The sequence below is a fragment of the Vidua chalybeata genome, chromosome 1 (assembly GCF_026979565.1).
Source record: "Vidua chalybeata isolate OUT-0048 chromosome 1, bVidCha1 merged haplotype, whole genome shotgun sequence".
In the NCBI taxonomy this organism is placed as follows: domain Eukaryota; kingdom Metazoa; phylum Chordata; class Aves; order Passeriformes; family Viduidae; genus Vidua; species Vidua chalybeata.
Window position 1 is genome coordinate 130,390,751 of NC_071530.1, and position 21,304 is coordinate 130,412,054.

Sequence of the window (21,304 nt, forward strand, 5' to 3'; positions counted from 1 at the left end):
TCCCTCCCGGGCCCCGTGGGCGCGGCAGGGCGAGCTCCGCCCCTCGGCGCGGCGGGCGCGGCGCTGCCCCGCTCGGCTGTGCTCGGCGGGACGCGGCGCGGGCGGGCGGCCGGGCTGGTTCGGGCCGTGCCGCCCCGCGCAACCACAACCGCGCTGAGACGAGAGGCGAGAGGGGGCGAGATGGCGTCGTGCGTGGGGAGCCGGACCCTGAGCAAGGACGACGTAAACTACCGCCTGCACTTCCGCATGATCAACGAGCAGCAGGTGGAGGACATCACGCTGGAGTTCTTCTACCGCCCGCACACCATCACCCTCCTCAGCTTCACCATCCTCAGCCTCATGGCCTTCGCCTTCACCAGGTGCGCGGCCGCCGCAGCCCCGCCCCTGGGTGCCCGCAGCCCCGGGGCGCAGGGGGTTCCCGGGCAGGGAATGGGGAAGGTCGGTGCTCGGCTCCGGGGCGAGCAGGGGCAGCGCGGCACCCGCCGGGCCGGGCCTGCGGTGCGCTCCCCGGGCGGGTGCTGCACCGCCGGGCCCCGCGCCCCCTGCTCGGCAGGCCCGTGCTGGAGAGCGGGCATCCTCCCCTCCTTTCCAGAGCGGTTATCATCCCCACTGCGTTTCCTGGGAACTTGTTAATCGTTTTGGGGATCTCTGCTAAAGTCTTTACTAAAACGTGCGTTTCAAGGAGTTGCCAAAAATGGGCTTTATTAGGCCATCGAGCAGCCCCGCAATGACATCACTCATGTAGATGATTTCCCGAGCGTGCAGTGGACGGCAGTGACTGTTCTGTGGCATCGCTTCTGTACCCCACGCTGTCTGGTCAGTCTCAGGTTGGCTCAGGCCCTGGCACAGGTGGGCTTAGCCACATCCTTTGCGCACCACAGGAAGGGAGGGTTCTTTGGGCATCACCCCTGCAGTCATTCATGGCCATGCTGCCAGGAACGGACACGTTTTTTGGGAACCTTGCTTGAAAACAAAGGGTATAGCAGTGCAGTCTGAGGGGTATCTTGCATGTTTTTTGAAGTTGTGTATACTTTTTATTGCCTCCTACTGGATGTGAAGATGATTGCATAATCCTTCTGTGGACTAAATTGTGTAGTATGTAGGCAGTGATTCCTGAGAGGTTTTGGCTAGGTAGTGCAGTTGGTTTTAGGCTCATTTAAACTTTTGTGGCATTGTATGTACATAGTCACGGATTTCAGTGGTCTTGTGGCTTAAACTCTGATAGTGATGAATCCTCCCCTTGAAAGTGACCTTAAAACATTAATTCATGACAACTCTCCATTTGATGTAAGAAGATTATTATTTGTCACTAAGCCTGATACACAGTTCAGTGTGTAATCTTGTTTTATTCTAAGAATCCAAATGTATAGTTTTCATCAGCTGTGAAATAATGACTAAGCCTGGCTTGAGTTGACATAGGAGCATAAGGAAAAGTAAAATAGTATAACTGCAGATGGTCTGAGGTGTGCCTTTTCTTGTTTCAACGTGTATGGCTGCAAGGGAGATAGTTTTGGTGAGCACATCCCTTGTTCTACTTGGATCTCTTCTTAACTCCAAAATCAGACACATATTTCTGTGCTCTGCTACAATGTTTAATTACAGACCTTTGTTACAAGTGCTCCTCATCCCCTTGCCTGATCACTTTTCTCCCAGAAGGGCTAATTTAGGTCAAACTTCTGAGTCACTAAGAAATTCTCATCACAGTGTCTGGAGGATTAATGGATTGCTCACCTTTGGGGAAGGAATTTTGCCATTAATTCTTTCAAGCAGAAGATGAGCTAAGAAGCAATTTCAGGACTTTGGAGTCTTCTAGGCCCAAATAAAACTGCTTCACTTCTGGGATGTTTGTTTGCATTTTTGCAAAAGGATTGCTGGTTTGTCTTTCCATTTGTTTTGCTGTCTTTATAACTGACTTCTTCAGTTTCATTTTCTTCTCTCTGTCTATCTCTGCCTCACATCCTGTGTTTAAATACCAGTTGAATTCTCTTTAACTCTTCTCTGTTTCTCCTCAGGTTGTAGAAGGTACTCTGATTTTACATTCTCCCCTCTCCTCCTTCTGCTATTTTCAACTATTGCAGGAGTTTCATAGATCTCCTGAGTGATATCAGAGTGCTGCCTCTGGGCCTCATTTGGGACACTATCCAAACCATATACACTCTTTGAGAAACTGGGTAAGAGGAGATACATTCCCACATGCTTTTACAGTCTGTGCTCCTTTCCATCAGCTTGTTGCATTGAGTCTACACTGACTCATGCAATAAGGTGATGTTTAAGTTCATTTTCCCCCTTCCAAGGCACTGTAGACTTCCCTGTAAGGTGTCACAAGGGATTCTTTGCTTCCCCTGTGCTGTCAGTTGTTCCGTAGCTCTCCTGGGCAGTTTGTTGAGTGGGGGATTTTCTATGATAGAGTTTTGAAGTAAAATTTTATTTTTTCAGGAACTTCACCATAGACAGAGGAAATTCTGTGTTCCTTAAATTCTTGTCTCTTCTTTAATTGCTTTGTGTCCGAATTATGTGGAGGAATCTGGGAAACTTAGAAAATGCTTTTGCCTTGTGTGTAGCAAGCCATACATAACATGAAGTCCTCCTTAGGAACACTGAGAGTAGCTGCTACTGTCTGTGGGCTGACAGATAAGGGTGAAACTGAACTTCAGATAGCAGTAATCTTCAGGTATGATGATGATGATAATAATAATAGTAGTCCAAAAGAAATGTGTTTTTAATTTTTCTATGTTAACGTGGGGAATAGAGGGTATTCTGTTCTTTAAAGCACATCCTTCTAGTGCTTCTGACAATGGCTGCAGCTTCCTTGGTTGTTTCCTGCTGAATGAGCCAGACACAGGCTCTTCTGCTTCCATCCTGTGCCTTAGGGCAGAGATGGGGAGTGGCTCTAGCTTTCCCTGTCCTCTTGCAGCCTTGATAGAGGTGTGTGGCCCTCTCTGAGCCCAGAGGCAACCAGCAGGAGTGAGTCCTGGAGGGGATATTTTGTGGGACACAACAATAGGACTGAGAAGGGTGACAGACTAGTGGCTTCTAGTATGAACCTGCTGGGGTTTGTGGAAGCAGGAGTAAGACCTGTATGATGTAGGGTTTTTATCTTCCATGTCCCTTGATTAATGGGCTTGATTAAACTGGATTATTGTGTATTTAGGTTTGGCTAAGTTTATGCAAGATGTTTTTCCTCTTTCTCTCACATTCCAAATATAGTGTCCTAGCTATTTTTTCCTCAATTGAGTATCTCCCCCTTTTTTTTTTTTTTTTTTTTTTTTTTTTTTTTTTTTTTTTTTTTTTTTTTTTTGTGTGTGTGTGATGTAATAACTCACTCGTTGACATTTTTGTAATCTAGTACTCTGGAGAAGAACAGAAGAGGGATAAAGATTATGCAATTTTTATGCACTTTGTTTTTTTAAATTTCTTATCTAAAAAGCCACAGAATTGATAAGTGCCCTCGTGAAGTGGGTTAAAATTGAGAGAATTTTCATCTGTCCTTCCATGTAATCATTAGAAACCTTGCTTTTGCTGCATAAATGCTTGTATTTCAAAATCAGAGTCAACAATTCTTGGGCTATGTGAGGAGATGATTTAGCTCATTTTCCCAATTGCAGCTTGTTATGATTGCATCTTCCCCTTTGGCATTTCCCAAAATAGTTCTTCCAGGTAAACACTATAATTCTTATACCAGCTAGTGCACAGCAGCAAGTTTCTTGCTCACACCTGTTCTTACCTGCTTCTGGCAAGAAGATTGGATTTCTGTTCCTTGTGAAATGTATCTGCAAGCCAAAATAAAATGCCTTGCCACTCACTTGGAAAGAATTGCAGTTTAACACTGCATACATCTCTGTTGATTTTGGGGGGAAGTGGTGCCAACATGACTAGGAGAGCTTTTCTGAAGTTGAGTAGTACTCAGAATCCTGATCTGCAAAGGTGAGGACCTTTCTTCTCACCTGGTGCAGCAGTTAAGTGATGTGATCTCAATGTCTTTCACTGCTTTGCTGGCCATGATGAATTGATGTGATACAACTGTAGTTATTTGTTCTATCTAAAAAAAAAAAAATAGTTCATATTCTTGGTGGCAGCCATGACAGAATGTTTCAGTGTGTTATTTACATGTGTTAAAAGAGGGATATGGTTTTGCTGTCTGAAGCATCAGAGCTGGAGGCTCTGGCTAGGAAGTGCACTGGATGGCATAAGGTCTTGGGATTGCCAAGGCAGCCAGAGTTAAGCTCTGGGACTTGGAGTTTATAGTTGGTTTTAAGTGTCAGCCTGTGCAGCATGGCTGCTGGAAAATGACTGGTAAAGCTGAACTCTGCTGGTTAAAAAAAAAAAATGCTGTGGGGAGTCCTTAAGGCCTGCAGAGAAACCATTTGTGTTTAATGCACTTTTTCCTTCCATACATTTAAACTAACACAGTGCTTAAATGCCTCACAGTGATGAAAGCCTGCTGTGAAGCTGTTAAGATTCAGTTTTGAGGAAAAGAAAAATAATCTAAGTGAGAAATATTTTCTAACTGCAGCAAGTATCTAATGTGGAGAGCATTTATGCTGTCATGGATTCTTTACTGAACCATCCAGAAATGTGACAGATGCTCTTCCAGGAAGAGCTTTATACCTTTAAAGTTTTCTAGGAATTCTTTTGTTATTGTATTGTCAATAAATAAAGAAACATACTCAACTGAATAAACTAATCCTAAGTACATGCTAACTACCCAGATAGTAAAACTTTGACTTTAGTTGTAGTGGGTGATATATTATAAAATATTCACTGTTTATACTATGATAGTCTGAAGTTTGTTTGTTTGTATTACTGAAGTATCCCAGAAGCTTTCTGCTGGTTAGAAAAGTTAGGTAAGGGTTATTTTGTTAATCTTGCTACCATGTTCCACCTGCCTGAAAAGAAAAGGCTCTGTCAAGTTTGCCTCAGCATTCTGAACTGTATTCTTAGGTCTCTCTTCTGGCTATAATGTAACAGTAGCACAACTAATGCATGATGCTATATTCTGAGCTTTGGCTTAATAGATCTAAAAGCAAATTGATATTTTTCCTTGGGTCTTTTAAGTTGTGCTGTGTCTCTGTTACAGATTCTAAGCTGTAAATGCATTATTTCTAAAGACTGATTGTAATCATTATTTCTGCCCTCATCTGAGGCATTTGATGTTGAGGATAGGCAAAAGGAAGTAAAGGGTATTGCAAGTAGCACCAAAACAGCAGAGGGAAACCTAGGAATTGCATCCAGGCTTCCAGAGGTTTTAGATTAGGTGTAAAAGTTGCTGTGTAAAAGTAATTTGATGATGTTTCTGTAAGTATTAAAGCAGGAAGATTTTTTCACCTTTTGTTAAATTTGATCATTGCTTCTACACTCACTTCTAACAATGCTAATGGCTTGCATGTGTTTACTAAATATTTAACCTTCTTGTAAGAAGGAGACACCCAGAAGTGTAGTGTGAAAATAATTCTGTGCAATTACTGTCTTAACTTGTTACATAATCGGCATGCATATTTCTTATATTTAATTTCCATGTATTCTTTATTTAAATAATATATCATGAGAGCCTTTTGACTTCATCCTTATAATGTACTTTAATACTGTGTTGTCTGTCTCTTTAGGGATGATTCTGTACCAGAGGATAATATTTGGAGGGGTATCCTCTCTGTGATTTTCTTCTTTCTAATCATCAGTGTTCTAGCTTTTCCTAATGGTGAGTAAGGTTTATACAGCTTGTACTTCATATTTTTTAAATGTGAGTTTCTCTTTATTGCCATTATATTTACTTTTACATCTATTTAAATGCCAGTTTTCAGTGTATTTTTTCTTTACTCATTTGAATTCTTTAATATAAAAGAACAGTCTAAAAATGGGTCGTAGTCATACTGAGCAGAGATAAGTGTTATTTATAGCTTGTTATTTATAGTCTGTATTTAACAAGGAAGTCAAGTTCTCAAAATCAGTGTCCTATTTGCAGCTGTGCAGTTGCAGCTCAGATTTTAAGTAATGATGCTAACAGACCCTTAAATAATGTTTAGGAGGACTTTGCATCAGTGTGTTTCAACAGGAGTGTAATTCTAATGATTCTCAGACACAACACCTTACCAGAAGATAGTGATAGAAATGGTTTAAGTTGCATATACAATGTAAAGCCACAGTTGCTCAGTAGAAGTTAAAGTTGGTCAAAAGTTTTGGTAGTTGTGTGAAAGGCAGAAAGTGTAAAAATGTAAGAACATTTGTGTGTCACTTAATTCTGTGGGAAAAATGCTTATACCTGGTTTGTCTGTTTTGGTTTTTTAATTTTTACTTATTGTCAGCAAAATCGTGATTCTTGGGTCAAGTCTAAACTGTCTCACAGTTGGCAGTGTTCAGGAAAAAGCAGTGATCATGTTCAGGGCAGCTTTGTACTGCAGAGTTGGGATGTGTTTTTCCCATATGTTAAAAATCCTATATGCACACTTTTCACAAAGTACTGCCTGAAAAACTGAATGCCAGAGAAAAAGCAGCTTTATGCATACAGTGGTGAAAGAGTGGCCTGCAGTGTGTGCTGAAAATATTTGTTTAGCCACTTCTTGCTATCTAAATATATGGTTCATCTTTAGATGTTTTCCAGTTTCACCAGATTTGCCTTCTCTGCTATTCACATTAGCTGAGAGGTTTCTAGTCTAATAAATCAGCTTCATCCCTGGCTCTAAAGTAAATAATTTGATACTGGTAAAGAGCACAGGTGTCTTCCTTCTTGTCAGCTATATATGGTGCTCAGTTTGGAAATTTCAGGAGGCCTATTCGGTAACATTTTGTGTTGGTCTGAAGGATAAGCACCATGTTTTTTTGTTAACAAATTTGTATGGGATATCTTAATTGGGAGCAAGCTACAGTCTGGAAACCAGGTCAGGAAATCCTCAGGTGACACCTGAGATGTGGTGTCTGCTGAACAAACAGCATGCTACTGTTCTAGACATGACTCCATAAAAACAGTGAAAATTTGTCTTAATGTTACCAACTAGCAGTCTACTTTTTCCACTCTAAAATCTGCTGTTCTTTTTTTTTTTTTTTTTTTTTAACAGCATAGAGCTCCAACTTTCAGGTGTATTATATAGTTTGATGAAAAACTGATCCATGCTCATGTCAAGTAGTCATATATGATATTCAAAAATAAATTTTGTAGTTTTTACTGTCTCCTAATAAGCTTTTTTTTTTTGCTGTCTATAGGACCCTTTACACGTCCTCACCCTGCTCTGTGGAGGATGGTTTTTGGTAAGTTTGTGTTCCCAACTTTTGCACTGATTTTGCAGGACCTGCCTTTTTAACTTTCTGATGAATGGAATTGTCATGAAACATAATTGTGCATCAAACTTGTGTGAATGTTACTTTCCTCCTACTCTTGAGCAGTTGCTTATAATCTGTTCTTAGTTGTGTTTGGGAATATCATTGTAGTCAGGATGGTGTAAATGACATCACAAAAAAGGGATCATTCATTCGGATACTCTGTTTTAACCCTGTTTTGTGCTTCCCAATGTCCTTCCCCCACACCTTTCCTACTTTTCTGACCCCAGCTACTGCATATACTGTCTGACTTCTAAACGCAGTTGAGTAGTTGGAGTTTTCTTATTCCTGGCAAAGTATGCTGTTACTTTATACATTTCTTAAATTGTATCATTGCATAGGTTAACATTTATTAATATTCTCAACATGTATATATTCATATTCTTTTTTCATTATAAGTACCTGTAAATATCAGTTGCATTCATAGTTTGAAAAATAGTTCTGTTAGCTACAAAACTAATAAGTGAAATCCTGCTCCTTAAACATCTGAATTACACAGCAAAATCATGAGGAATTTTATTTTCAAATAATTCAGGGTTCGCAGAGCATATGCTAGACTGCACATTTTTTTTAGGCAGACTGAATGTTCCTCTCTCCTGCCACTTTATATCTAAAAATAAGTAGGTTCCCAAAGTAGCTGATTACTCATCTGTTGACATTGAGAGGATACTGCTGATTAGACAGTGCTCATTAAACAAACCTGCTTCTTGGAAAATTTGGGAAACACAGGTCCTACTGCTCACTTTCACCACATGTTTCACCACATGTAGAGTGAAAGGTCATTCTCAACATTGATACTGTCAGAGCTTGACCCCTGTACTTTTGGGAAAAGGCTGCATGCAAAATTAGGAGCAACATTTTCCCCTGTGTAATTCTGCTGCTTCTTGGTGTGGTTCATTTAGCTGTGTTTGAGTTCTCAGACCCCTTTGCTAGATGAAGGGCAGGACTGGTGCATCCTCAACATTTCCAGATGCACCCTGGCCTACAGGCTGTGCTTCCTTTAGCAGGGTGACATCTGTTGCCCTCGTGTTTCTGGGAGGGACTGCTCAGGACCATATAGATACTTCCTATGCATGTGTGTGTCTCTGAACAAAAGCTGCTTTCTGGTGTACGCTGGGGGCTTTCAGCATGTGAGTCCTTTTTAGAATTGCTGCAGTTTATTTTAAATGGTACATCCTAATTTTATTCACATTAATCTTTCTGCCTCCCATGACATGGCTTCAGGATACAAGTACATTTGAGGCTCTGGAAATAAATAGTGTTTGTATGCCTCCTCCTAATGTGGTCTTGGATATCTGGGAGCTTGTGAATAATGTAAAGATATGGTCCCAGAAAAAGCTTCATCTACCCACAGAGCTACACCTAGGACTCAGCTTCTAAGAAGTTTTTCTTTTTTGAAAAAAAATTCCATATTCAGACTGGAGGAGAGAAAGGGTACTCCTAAATGCAATTGTGTTTCATAATTTAGAGTGGTGTGAAAATAAATAATCATATTTATCTTTAAAATGTTCAAGCATCAAATTTTCTAGCTCACAAAAGTAACTCAGACATGCATTAGTTTATAATTACTCTTTATTACCAGCACAGCTCAGAATTGCCAGGTGGCATTATTAAATTGATCCTTATGTTGAAATCTGTGTAAAGCCTTAGGGACTTGCATTAAATGAGACCAAGAATACTTAAAGCAAAGGGATAGAGCTAATGCAATCCTGGATCCTAATGTATCTCTTGATCACAGCCTTGTACTACACATGTCTAAACTGGTTAGATTGATTCTGTTTGGATTGGGTTCATGCAGTTGAGCATGTATTGTATCACTTGTCACAGGAGGGGATATGAAGGGCTGAGTGCTCAGACATTGCCATCTGACTGGTGTCTCTTCAGCTTTTCTGTATGTAGATGCTGCATATAGAAATTCATTTGTAACAACTGTTTGAAAGCAGCTTTTTGGACTCTGTGTTCCAAGCAGTTTTGTGAGTGAACATGATTTTAAAACTGAGCCTTTTTGCAGGTCTCAGTGTGCTCTATTTTCTATTCCTGGTGTTCGTGCTCTTCCTCAACTTTGAGCAGGTAAAAGCAGTGATGTACTGGCTGGACCCTAATCTTCGCTATGCCACAAGGGAAGCAGATATTATGGTATGTATCCATGACACTTTATTGTACATACTGTAGGCACATTTTATATGAGTGGGAATGGATAAATCTGAATTTGTTGGCATGAGCAGTGCAAGTTTGTGCCTATACTTGACAGAGTCAACAAGTCCTTTGTGTCAATGATAATTTATTTACATTGAAATCAGCTGGTGTGAAAAACAGTCTTCTCAGTCTTCTCTTATATTTTTTTTCCTAATGTAGATGTTCAGATGAGTGTGCAATTTGGAATATGATATATGTTTGCAGTGGGGTGGTTTTGGATTCTTTTTGGTAATAGATATGAGCATGGATTCTGAAAATAGACTTTGCAAGGTAGTATCTAAATGAAGCCTGTATGCTGTGCGTCCCAGATCAGGGTTTTTGATGCCACAGTGGTGCACTCGAAGAACTTTGGTCTCATCTTGTTGCTCTGAGTTTAGTACATTACCATTGTGCTACGGAGCTTGTGGAGTATGTGTCCTGTACGTGCAGGGCTCTGCTCCCTTCCAGTCAGTCAGCAACTGAGCACTGATGCTGTTGCCATTGGGAAATTATTTCCATAGACCATAACCTGGAGTGGCATAGAAAGCCAGGCTTGTTCTTCTGCTCGCTGAGCAGCTTGCAAAGAGTTTTCCATATGGAGAACATTCCCCTTCAGGTGAGGACACGAACACAGAGAGGTGAGGTTGTAAAAGGAGGCCTGGAAGAAGGGTGTAAGTTGTGCAGGAAGGCAAGCAGAGCACAGTATGAGCAGTTGGACACCAAGCAGAAGAGGAGGCTGCATGGGGAGGCAAGAATTGCCAATTGCCCTCCTCACTATCACATCAAATTACTCCTCGCCATCTGACCAACATGCTCCCTTGACCTTGGGTTTGTGCATCCATGGTCACTGTCATATACTAGGTGCTTTTATAGGGCTCATGCCTCATGAGTAGGGAAATTCACTAGTTGTCTTTCACACGTGGCAACTTACTGCTTATACAAACCAGTGCACAGCACCTCATCAGCAGTGGCTGCAAACTCGTGCCCTGGAGCACATGGGGGAATGGAAATCTTTACAGTGCAGTAAGCTCATGTTGATTGATAGGGCTGTGTGCAGGCTCCTTGCCTGGAAAAATGCACGCTTCAGGTATTACACCTCAGCCTGTCAGCAGCACGTGCTGTGCATCTCTGGGCTGTGACTTTGGGTTCTGCAAGGAATCTCCTGTGCTGGTGGAGAGGTGAGGGCAGCCTGCCCTTATGGGGGAGGACACATGGCTAAATGGAGCCCCAGCACTGGTGTCAGTGGTGTTGCTGAGCAACAAGAGGGTGCTGAAACAAGGAGTCTGTTGGTTTGTCAGATTCACCTGGCTTTCCTGTCATTTAAATTAGAAATAAATTCTAACTAGGGGAGGACTAGTATTACTACTGGCACAGAACCACAGTACAGCAGATTCCCTGACTGTAGCAGTCAGTGGAAACTTGCCCTGGTCTGCTTTGCAATCCAGATATTGTCATTTAAAGTTGGAGTAAATTTTTAAAGTGCAGCTGTAATGAAGGCTGCAGCTTGGTCGCTTGCACAGGACTAGCAAAGTTGCTTGGATATAAAAAGTTCAACGCATTTCACTGTATGGCTGGCAGAACTGCAGCTGTAATGAAGGCTGCAGCTTGGTCGCTTGCACAGGACTAGCAAAGTTGCTTGGATATAAAAAAAAGTTCAACGCATTTCACTGTATGGCTGGCAGAACTGCAGCTGGAAAGATGAGATAGAGAGGAAAAAGCCCCAGTAAAAATAAAAGCAAAAAAACAAGAGCTATGGAAAAACCCTTACTTTTGGAGTAGCCTCATTGTGTTCACTCATCATAGGTATCATGGTGTAGCAAAGAGCCTGTACCTTCTGTGGTGTATTCTGTGCTTCTCATGCTGGCAAAGGAGCCAGTTTCAGTTCTCTTGGTGCACTAAAGCTGCAAGTTTACCATCCTTAGAATAGATGGTGCACCTTTCTCTGACCAGCAGCACAGGCATGCCCAAGAAAGCACCAGCAGTAAGGATTACTTACAGTAACCTACACAACTCTATCATCCCACAGTGGGACTTAGCTGCCTGCTGATAGATGGATTTATATGAAATTGTGCGTTCTTCTCTTTGTGGTGGCCAGGATTTAAGTCTTTCTCTGCTATCTCATCTTCAACTTGATTAGTGTTCATTTGTGCAGGATTAGCATTAGTTCTGGCCTGAAAGAGAATTCTTGATTCAACAGCACTGAGCAGTGCTGAGTTGTCACCTGCAGGTGGCAATGTGTATTTTAGGAGGATTGAAGAGCAGAGATTTTTTTTTTTTTAAATGTGTGTTTCCCATTAGGAATAGTTCAGTTTGTGCCCAGTGATGAGACAGCAGCCCACAATTGCAGCCTCCTGATGGCATACTTTTTTTTTTTCTTGTTGGGCAGTGATTTCTAGCACTTGCTGTACAACATGTTTTGAGAACCCAGTTCCTTTGTCACTGGTGACTAGAATATTAATTAGTATTCTTAAGGAATCTGCTGCTCATCTGTGAAAAAACATTTGCAAGTTCCCTTTGATCTTCCCCTAAATTTTTTTTCAATCCAAGCCTGTGACTGGATGTCCTCAATATGAATGGGTTCTGGGAAATTGCTTTCATGAGGAAAATAAGACACAAAAGATATTCAAGTAAACTTTGACATAAATAACATTACATCAGAAACTGAGGAGGATTAGCCACTAATGAGGCCACATCTGAATACCAGACAGCATGAACTTGGAGAAAGGTGGTTATATCAAATCAAGACTCCAAAGAAAGGCAAATAAGTATTTTCTAGAGTATTGTTTTCTGGTTTTATTGTTATGGATTTTATTGTTTCTGTTGCTTCTCTGTCACTTAGGAAATACATGCTTCTTCAGGCACCAAGGTCCATTCTATTTCCCTTTAAATTAAAGCTGTACTGTGATGGCACTGAGTCTTAATACTGGAAGTTTTCTGCCACAGTTTAGAAGGATAAGAAAATGAAATAATGCTAACTTTAATACCTTGCAATTCCAGGGTTAAAGCACTGGATGGAAAGATGTTTCTTCTTTCTGAAGTTGTGTGTTGATGGAGTAATTTTGTTCTGGGTTTTTTTCTTTTCATAACAGGAGTATGCAGTGAACTGTCATGTTATCACCTGGGAGAGAATCCTCAGCCACTTTGATATATTTGCTTTTGGACATTTCTGGGGCTGGGCTATGAAGGCTTTGCTGATCCGCAGCTATGGGCTCTGCTGGACTATTAGCATCACCTGGGAGCTCACTGAGGTAGGCTACTTTTATCTTAATTATCAGCAAAGGTAAGAGATGTGAATTGTTCTTGGGGGAAGAGTGAATGTTACTAGAAGGATGGCTCTCTACTTCTCAGTATAAGTTTACATTTTAAGTCTTATAAACCAGATGCTGAATAATTGATGCAGCTGAATGAACAGACAACAGCAAGCTGGGTTTTATGTAAGTGATTTGTTGCTGCTTGAATAGAAATGAAGTCTAGCTCAGCCTGTTTGTGCCATTCAGAATTTATTTTCTGCTGTTATGGGGATCATGCTACTTTTTCTACTTCACGTATTTCATGATTCAGAGCAACTGTTCTCATTTTTCACCTTGCAATATCTGTGATCTACTCTCTTGGTCCCTGTACCTCACATACAACAATATCACACATTGTGTATAGTCATGCATAATGTACAAATGAAACAGAGTTGAGGGATCTTCTTGGTGTAAACACCTGAACTTAGTCTTTAAAACCAGTTTTCTGTAAAGCTTGCTGTCTTGAGAAGGCTTGGCTTATCTGACAAAGCATTTGTAATTTAGAAACAGAGATAAAGATTTACTCATCTAAAATTAAATTTTGGGTTTGAAAATCCTGGCACCGTGAGTTCCTCTTAAAAATGTGCTTTTGTTCTGTGGCATTGAAGGATACTGTTTTCTAAGTAATTTTGAAATTGCTCAAGATTGGGATTTCACAAGTACCTATTCACAGAAAACACCTCAACTAGTTATTGTACTAATTTTTTTCCCTCTGGAAAATAATGTATTTGGATTTGTTTCACTCATACTCTTATTGTTTATCACACAACCCTCATCTTCAATTTGACACATCAGGTGTCTAGTATTCCCCTTGGAAGGCAGATTATTGGAACAGATACTGTGTTGGACAAGGTTCAAAACACAGATATGTTATCACCACTTAAATAGATTTTTGATAAATTAGATAATTCAGGAGAGTAATTAGAAACCTCCAGAAGTTATCAGGGCAGTTATACAGGGATTTAGCTGAGTATTTCCTATTAGCATTCACGGATTTCAGCCAACTTCTTCTGAAATGGGAAACTTGGCTCGTGTTCCATACTGTCGGATTAAAGTTGGGAAGCAGGCAGACCTTGGTCTCTCATTGTGAGAAAGCAGCTAGAGAACCTTAGAGGCTGTCAGGCTAACACCTGTGCTCTGGATTTTGCTGCCTCATTGTATGTAACTTCTGGTGTCTTTGCCTGGATCTGACTGACATTTGTAGGCTATCACCCCTCTCAGGCTAAATTAATTAAAAATATGAAAGGGAAACTTCAGCAGAACAATGAACAACACTGTATCACTTGAGTTCTGAAGAAAAAGTCAATTTTTCTTTCTTGTAAAGGTTGAAATCCACAACATAGCTTTGTCAAAGAAAAATGACTGCTTTTGATACACTTTTGCAAGAGTTTTCATAGGAATTGTCATTGCCAGTATTAGTCACTCTAATGTACTGTAAATGAGCCAGCATTCATTCCTGTTGTATACAGAAAACATTCTTGTTCCTTTTCTCAAATCTGATTTTTTTCAGTACTTTATGCTTACATCTCTGAACAAAAGATACTTTATTACAAAATCATGCCAATAATCTTCCACAGCCACAGTGTACGTACATTAACTGACAAGAATTGCACTGTTTATGTGGAGGTACATTCTTTAGTTTTCTATGTATTTTGTTAATTACCTCCTTGAGTATTGCAGAGGGACTGCTTAACACATGGCTGTCTTGATCTCCTGTCCGTGGGTAACTTTCTGTTACAGTCTGTTTTTTGGATTGTAGTGATTTTTCTCATAGAATAAAAGAATAATTTTTTTTTTCTTAAAGGAGAAATAGAGGCAGTGAATCTGTTTCTAGCTCTTGGTAAAATATGTTTATATTTTGCCTTAACTTTGGCCAGTTGTTCCCCTCACTGCGTCAGTAGAGTGAAATGTCCTCTTAACTTCTTGAGCCATTCTGTGTTAAGTATAGCAGCAAAGCTTGTGCATCTTGTTGCTGGTTTAGAAAACATACTAGTTAAAACTATTCAGCAAAAATGAAACAAAGATTCTCTTAATTTTATTTTTTAAAGCACAAACCACCTTATTTCATCCAAGAAATGCAGTAGTTCTGCTTGTTTCATACATTTCTATTAATGTATCATGTATTGTCTTTGAGAGGCCAACCACTGCATGGTATCCTTATATACAGCATAGCCTCAACAGGAAACAGTGAGAAGGAACTTTCTGATGCCTTGTGTGGTTCTGTTCAAGGACTTCTGAAGTTAATGGAAAGATGTCCATCAAATTTCAGTGTCTGTGGCTCATGCCCTTGAAGTATGCTGTGTACTGAAAAAGCTGATTTTTGAATGTGTACTTTAAAAGTGAATTTATATTAACTCTGTGCTGTTCCTCACTCAGAATATTTTTGCTGTATTCTATAGCTCTTCTTCATGCACCTTCTGCCTAATTTTGCTGAATGCTGGTGGGATCAAGTCATTTTGGACATCCTGCTTTGTAACGGGGGTGGCATCTGGTTGGGCATGGTAGTTTGTCGTTTCTTGGAGATGAGGACCTATCACTGGGCAAGCTTCAAGTAGGTCTAAATTAAAGCTTGATAAACATTGTTTTGCATGTATAAAAATAGCATGGAATCTGCCTGTGCTAACAGTGCTGTAATTTTATTTTCAATGTTAAATATCAATGTCGTAGTAGTGTTCTTGTACAGCATGTTTGTAAATGTGTATATATGATTTTCCTTTGTAATTTTAAGTTGCAAGCATTGATGCCAGTGGACAATACAAAATAGTAAAGCTATTTGCATTTTCAGTTTATTTTGTATACATAAAACTTTGAGGGAGCAAAACCAATTGTGATTGTTTTTTCATCACACATTTTTGAACTAGATTTGGGCTCACCTTGGTGATGCATTAGTGTGGCAATCTGTCAGCACTAGCTGTAATTGCAGTAGGGGCATGGGGCTGATGGTACCTGTGCTGTGAATTGCCTTACCTCATTGCTGACCTTCTAAAATAAATGGAGTAATTGTAAAATAAAGAGGCATTTGTTGTACAAAAGGGCAACAGCTTATAGCCTAGTATGTCAGTTCCTAGCTGTCCAGGTGGTTTCTTCCATAGCTTCCATAGCCCCTCTCCTGCCTTCTTCCCTGCTAGCTGGTAGCAATCATGGTTATCTGAACATTACCAGTGGTGTAGGTGAAACAGGGTCAAGTGCAGTGAATTGCCTTGAGAGGTGGAAAGGAACTCAGATCTTGACTTCCAGATTTGTCCCTTGTGTGAATTTCTGTACTGCTTTCTTTTTTTACTCACAGATTTGTTAATTACTCAAAGAACCATCCAGCCTTTAGTCTGAATTCAGTTTTCCTGCATTTCTATCAGAGTTGATGGTCCTTCTGTTTTTAGAGAGTTCACTGAAAGTTTAAATAGCAGGCTATCTATGGCACAACTAGTCTTTACTGTCTTTGTGGAATAATTTTTCCTCATGTTCTTTTAAATGCATGAGTAGATTTTTCTGACCTTTAACATGAAGGTGCTGCTTCATGAGAATGAGAAGCTTTTGCTTGTGCCCTTTTAGTTTTTTTTTTTTCATTTAATAAATACAGATCTTAAAGTTTACAAGATTCTCCCTAATCTAAGCTTTCTCCAGCCTAGAAGAACACAAATATTGGAAATATCAAATCTGAGGGGTTTTTGGGTTTGTCTTTTTGATCCAGAAGGGCTAAAGGTGAAAAAACCGGCTTCTAGTCCTGCTAGCTTTCCTTCAGAAGAGGAAGCACTGAGTATTTCTTAGATTCTGTGTCCTTTGGATGCTGTTGCTCATCTGAATTAATATTATGAAAAGCAAGAATCAGTAACACGTCAGATGAGCCTGCATTAAAATCCCCTTTCAAAATGGAATTTAAATGCTTTCCAGCTTTTAACAGTGTTATCACACCTCTCCAGGAGGTCCACATGCATCTGATATCAGAACAGCAGGGCTTATGTGTGCTGGAGGTGTAGTATTATTGAACCTGTGGAGCCAGTCCCTGATACAAATAATGAGTAATGAATCTGACAGATTCTTGAAGGATTGATGTCAGTGAGCTCTATAACAAGGAATGTTTGGGGTAAGAGCAGTGGCAACATAAATAGGAAGAAATAACCTCTAGATTTTCCAAGGAAGTTGCAGAATTGCTGTCCTCATTTCTTTGTGAAGAGAATGCTAAATGCGTTTTGTAGTTAGTTACTGAGTTATTGACTGAGGCTAGAGAAGACTTGTGTAGGAGAATACGCACCTTGACTGAAATGCTTAATAGATTCTTTTTCTGAATTCCCCTTTGCCTGGTACATAGTTGTGTCTGAGAAGATCTCTGCTGTTGGTCAAAAAAAGTGATTGTTCCTCAGAAACATCAGTAACAGGGCTGTTGCTTTTTGTTTTTTCCTTCTGGCATATTCCTTGTATTTACTCCAGCCATTATTTTTTCCAGGGACATTCACACAACCACAGGGAAAATCAAAAGAGCTGTATTACAGTTCACCCCAGCCAGCTGGACCTATGTCCGCTGGTTTGACCCAAAGTCTTCATTTCAGAGAGTGGCTGGAGTCTACCTTTTCATGATTATTTGGCAGGTAAGAAATAAATTCTGTGAAATCAAAGCTGCTCAAATCAAATCAGCTCAGTTACTTGTTGGCTATGTTGGACCAAAAAATATTCTGATGGAAAGTATGCCTGTTACTGAAGTACACAGTTAAATGAATTGATAATGTGGCATTGGAAAGGGCACTTCCATGGGAGTTATGTGGTAGTTCAGGAGTATAATTACAGAATCTCTGGAAAAAGCCAAATGTAACAGATTGCTGTATTGGCTTTTTGCAATTGACACAGATTTAAAAACTGCTAGACAGTGGGGTTTGAGTGTTGGAAATTTAATTTATTTTGGTTTTGTTGTGTTGATGTGGCAGGGGATTATTTATTTAGTTTATGTGCGGAAGTGTTTCTTTATTTGTTTGTTTTGCTTTGCTTGGATTTTTTTCCTTTCCCATTGACTGTTGAATGGATCAAGGATACTCAAATACTGTCATTGATCCAGCAAGACTCTATGATGTGTCACAAATGCTTTAAAAACTTAAAACTAAAACATTTGTAATTTAAAAAAAAAAATCTTAATTTAGTGTTTTAAAGGAAAACCATAAATATTTTATACAGTTGTTTGAGGTTTGGGGTTTTTTTTTTACTATATGATCTCTTCTGCTTCTCTCCCAAAATTGCCTTGGTAATTTGTACTTGATTTAGGATATGCAAGCTATCAGAAGACCTCTACAGGATGAATTAGTATCTGGTCCCTTAATGAGTTTTGGGAAAGAGAGCAAATTCTTTGATAGAGGTTTCTATGGGGGATTTTTTTTTGTTTGTTTGTTTTACTAGTAGATTACTTGCTTGTCCTAGCAAAAGACAGAGCAGGAATTCCTTATGTTTTAGTTTCCATATTAATCTTTGCACATTTTCTGTACTAACTCATTAGGAGTTATGTAAGTTGAACACTATTAACTAGCTTTTTTTTTGATCTAGCTAACTGAGTTGAACACATTCTTTTTGAAACATATCTTTGTGTTCCAAGCAAGCCACCCTTTAAGCTGGGGGAGAATTCTCTTCATAGGAATCATTACAGCACCCACTGTAAGGTAATTTTTTTGCTTCAGTGCTTTTTTTCAGTTTAAAGTTGCTTAACTTCTAGGCATCCAAGAACTACATATAGTTTGTGAATAAGTATGGCACATTTCACAAAATGTATGCTTTTGCCACCATGAAATGCAAAACAATAATCTCTTGTCAATAAAATGTATTTCCTGACAAATGAGGTAAAATGTACATAACAACTGTGTTGCCATAGGGATGCAGAGCCAGTCTGTTCCTTCTCCTGTTTTGTAGCATCTCCCTGTTTTGGGAGTTAGCTGCATATGTTATCCTTAAGGACTGCATGTGAAAGTATTCAAGTTAATGAGTCAGGTGCTCCCAAAAGTGTAGATGAGGAAAAACAGAGCTGTTGGTTTTTCTAACAGCTCCTGATTGTGATTGAGCAGTAGCTTATTGTGAGAACAGAACAGTACATATGCAGCATTAAGAATTAATCTGCTTTTGGTATGAATCTGCTTTTGGTCATGTGTGTGATTTTACCTTGTTGGCAAAGTCCCTTAAAAGTCCCTTACCTTGTTAGCAAAGTCCCTTAATTTTCTTTTTTTCCCCCATTACATAGTTGGAGGTAGACAGAATGCACACAGATCTGAAGTTAGAAGTAGAGAATTTCCTCTTCATGTCCAAAGTGATGTTACTTTGGACAGTTAAATGGCAGTCATGAATTGGTTTATTCCTCAAATACTGCCTTAAGTTGTGTGCAGTGATTTCATGCTATTAATTAAATCACTCAAAACATGATGTGAGCTCTTGTATAGGTGAATTTGTAAGGTTATTTTTTCCTTTGTAGCACTTGGACACCTGTAGAAGTCTTTATTCTTTAGCAGTCCTTGTATTGTTGGAGTAATAACACTTGTCTTTCACATCTATCAGTGGAAATCAGAAACTGAGAACAGGAACTTTGATTCCATTTCTTTGGAATTCCCCTCTCTAAACTTAAATTTCTGGAGCATAGAGAGCAGAGCAGAATGGTCTCCATACTGTTTTCAAAAAAGTGAAAAATTATACTGTTGTTGAGAGGAAAATATGCCAGTGGTTAGAACATTCAAAAAGGATATGGAATAGCCATATTCTTTCAAGATTCAAGCCCACATTTCTCAAGAAAATGTGGTTGTTAATAAATAAAAGATGAACTGTGGAAAAAAATGAGGGATTCTCTAATTCTTTTGAAACTGCTGCAGTTTGCCTATAAGAATTGGAAACTCAGTGGAGAGGCAGGAGACAAATGTTGCTAGCCTACTAGTTTGGGTACTTTCCCAGTCCTTGCTCTCAGGATTGTTTTCTGTGTTGTTTCAAGCTATTTGATATATGTGATAATCTGTCCTACTAGAATTGAAGCCATCTGGTAGACATCCAGAATGATTGCTTGTGAATTTTAACCATCAGCACTTCATTTTCACTATAGATATATCTGTAACACAAAGTTTTTTTCTAAATGTAAATATTCTGGGGACTTTCAACTTGACTGAAGAATTTTCTTTTTTCCCTTCTCAGGCAATACTATGCTTACCTCACAGACACACAGTGCAAGAGGGTGGGAACTCAGTGCTGGGTGTTCGGGTAAGTGTTCTTGCTGCATTCCTGAAGCACTTGGACAAGTGTTATGGATGGGTCCAGCACAGGAACAGGCAGTTCCCATGAAGCCAGTCCTTGTTTTGTTTTGGTTTTGCAAGTTCAGAGGAAAGGGAAATTCTGAATTTGGAGGTAGAACATGGGAAGTGATGGAATGAGTAAGGACAACAGAAGGAATAACTGGGAACTGCTGGATAAAGCTAGGCTCTTTCAAAACACCATTGGCCTTTCTCCCCATATTCTCAGTCAGGTGAGAAGGAAAAAGTGTTTACCTCTACAGCTTGCCTTTGCTTGATGGTTGTGAGAGTAATGTTTCCCTGCCTGCCAAGAGGGGCATAGCAGCATTACAGTAAAGGAGAGTGAAACAAGGCATGGTTCATGGCTTGTTTCTATGAGTGTACTCTGAGCCATGGTGACCTTGCAATCTCTTTTTCTCTTAGAGGATACCTTTATATGAAGAGTTTGCATGGTTACTTCTGGGAAATTGTTAAGGACTACAGAACTCATCATCCTTGGTCCAAAGCTCTCACTGAACACATTAATGTAATGTGTGTCAATAAATAGATACCCAAATATGTCTGCAGGATTTCTTCTATTGTCTACTGCAATAGAACATTCACCCACAGTCTGATCTAATAGTGGGAAATGTGTATGGAATAAGTATTCTCCTTTCTACTGCTTACTTCTGTAATCTGCTAGAAATAACAGAACATCACTGGAGTTTCTGTTGATTGCAGAAAAAGAGGAAATCTTCCAGTAATGTAACTATCTAGAATATAATTTCTGAAGCAATTATATAGAACATTCATCTCTGTGGTAACCAAGACACTTATAAAGGCACAAATGGAATTTTAAGGAGCCTAACCATGGGTATAATTAAAATTAGTGCCTTTCATTAGTACAAAACTGTTTCAATTTGGTATAACTATTGCATCACTCTTGATAGATACAGTAAGTTATGTAAATCATGAACAAGGCCAATGCAACAGCCCTGCTGAAATTGCACTATTTTTATTAAGATGAAGCCTTTCAAAAAGGAAAATGTGTTAGTATGTTACAAGACCATTTTCCTTGAATGAAAACTTACCATATTTAGTTCTGTGGAGTACTCTCATGACCTTTCCAGTAGGACACTAACACCCTTCCCTGTTAGCATCCTTCTTTCTCTTGATTTACCACTAATAGCTTTCCTGTTGTAAAATGTGCTTAACCCAAGTATTCTTGACAGGAATAACAGAAAGAATGTATAAGTTCAGGGCAAACAGCTCTAATTTTTTTTGAGTCCTTATTAAAAAATAGCCTATTGTTTTATT

At 39.6% G+C, this 21,304-nt stretch overlaps 1 protein-coding gene across 2 annotated transcripts in view; it reads left to right on the top strand.

Annotated features, from left to right (window-relative positions):
- The first annotated feature begins 67 nt into the window (after positions 1-67).
- Positions 68-21,304, top strand: part of PTDSS1 (phosphatidylserine synthase 1) — a 28,474-nt gene continuing 7,237 nt past the window's right edge. For both annotated transcript variants that reach the window (XM_053959067.1, XM_053959076.1), the window contains exons 1-9: positions 68-359; positions 5,604-5,695; positions 7,195-7,239; positions 9,320-9,444; positions 12,573-12,731; positions 15,173-15,324; positions 17,215-17,356; positions 18,297-18,409; positions 19,914-19,979. In XM_053959067.1, coding sequence (XP_053815042.1) covers positions 181-359; positions 5,604-5,695; positions 7,195-7,239; positions 9,320-9,444; positions 12,573-12,731; positions 15,173-15,324; positions 17,215-17,356; positions 18,297-18,409; positions 19,914-19,979 — 1,073 coding nt within the window. In that variant the 5' untranslated portion in view covers positions 68-180. The remainder of the gene's footprint in view (positions 360-5,603; positions 5,696-7,194; positions 7,240-9,319; positions 9,445-12,572; positions 12,732-15,172; positions 15,325-17,214; positions 17,357-18,296; positions 18,410-19,913; positions 19,980-21,304) is intronic.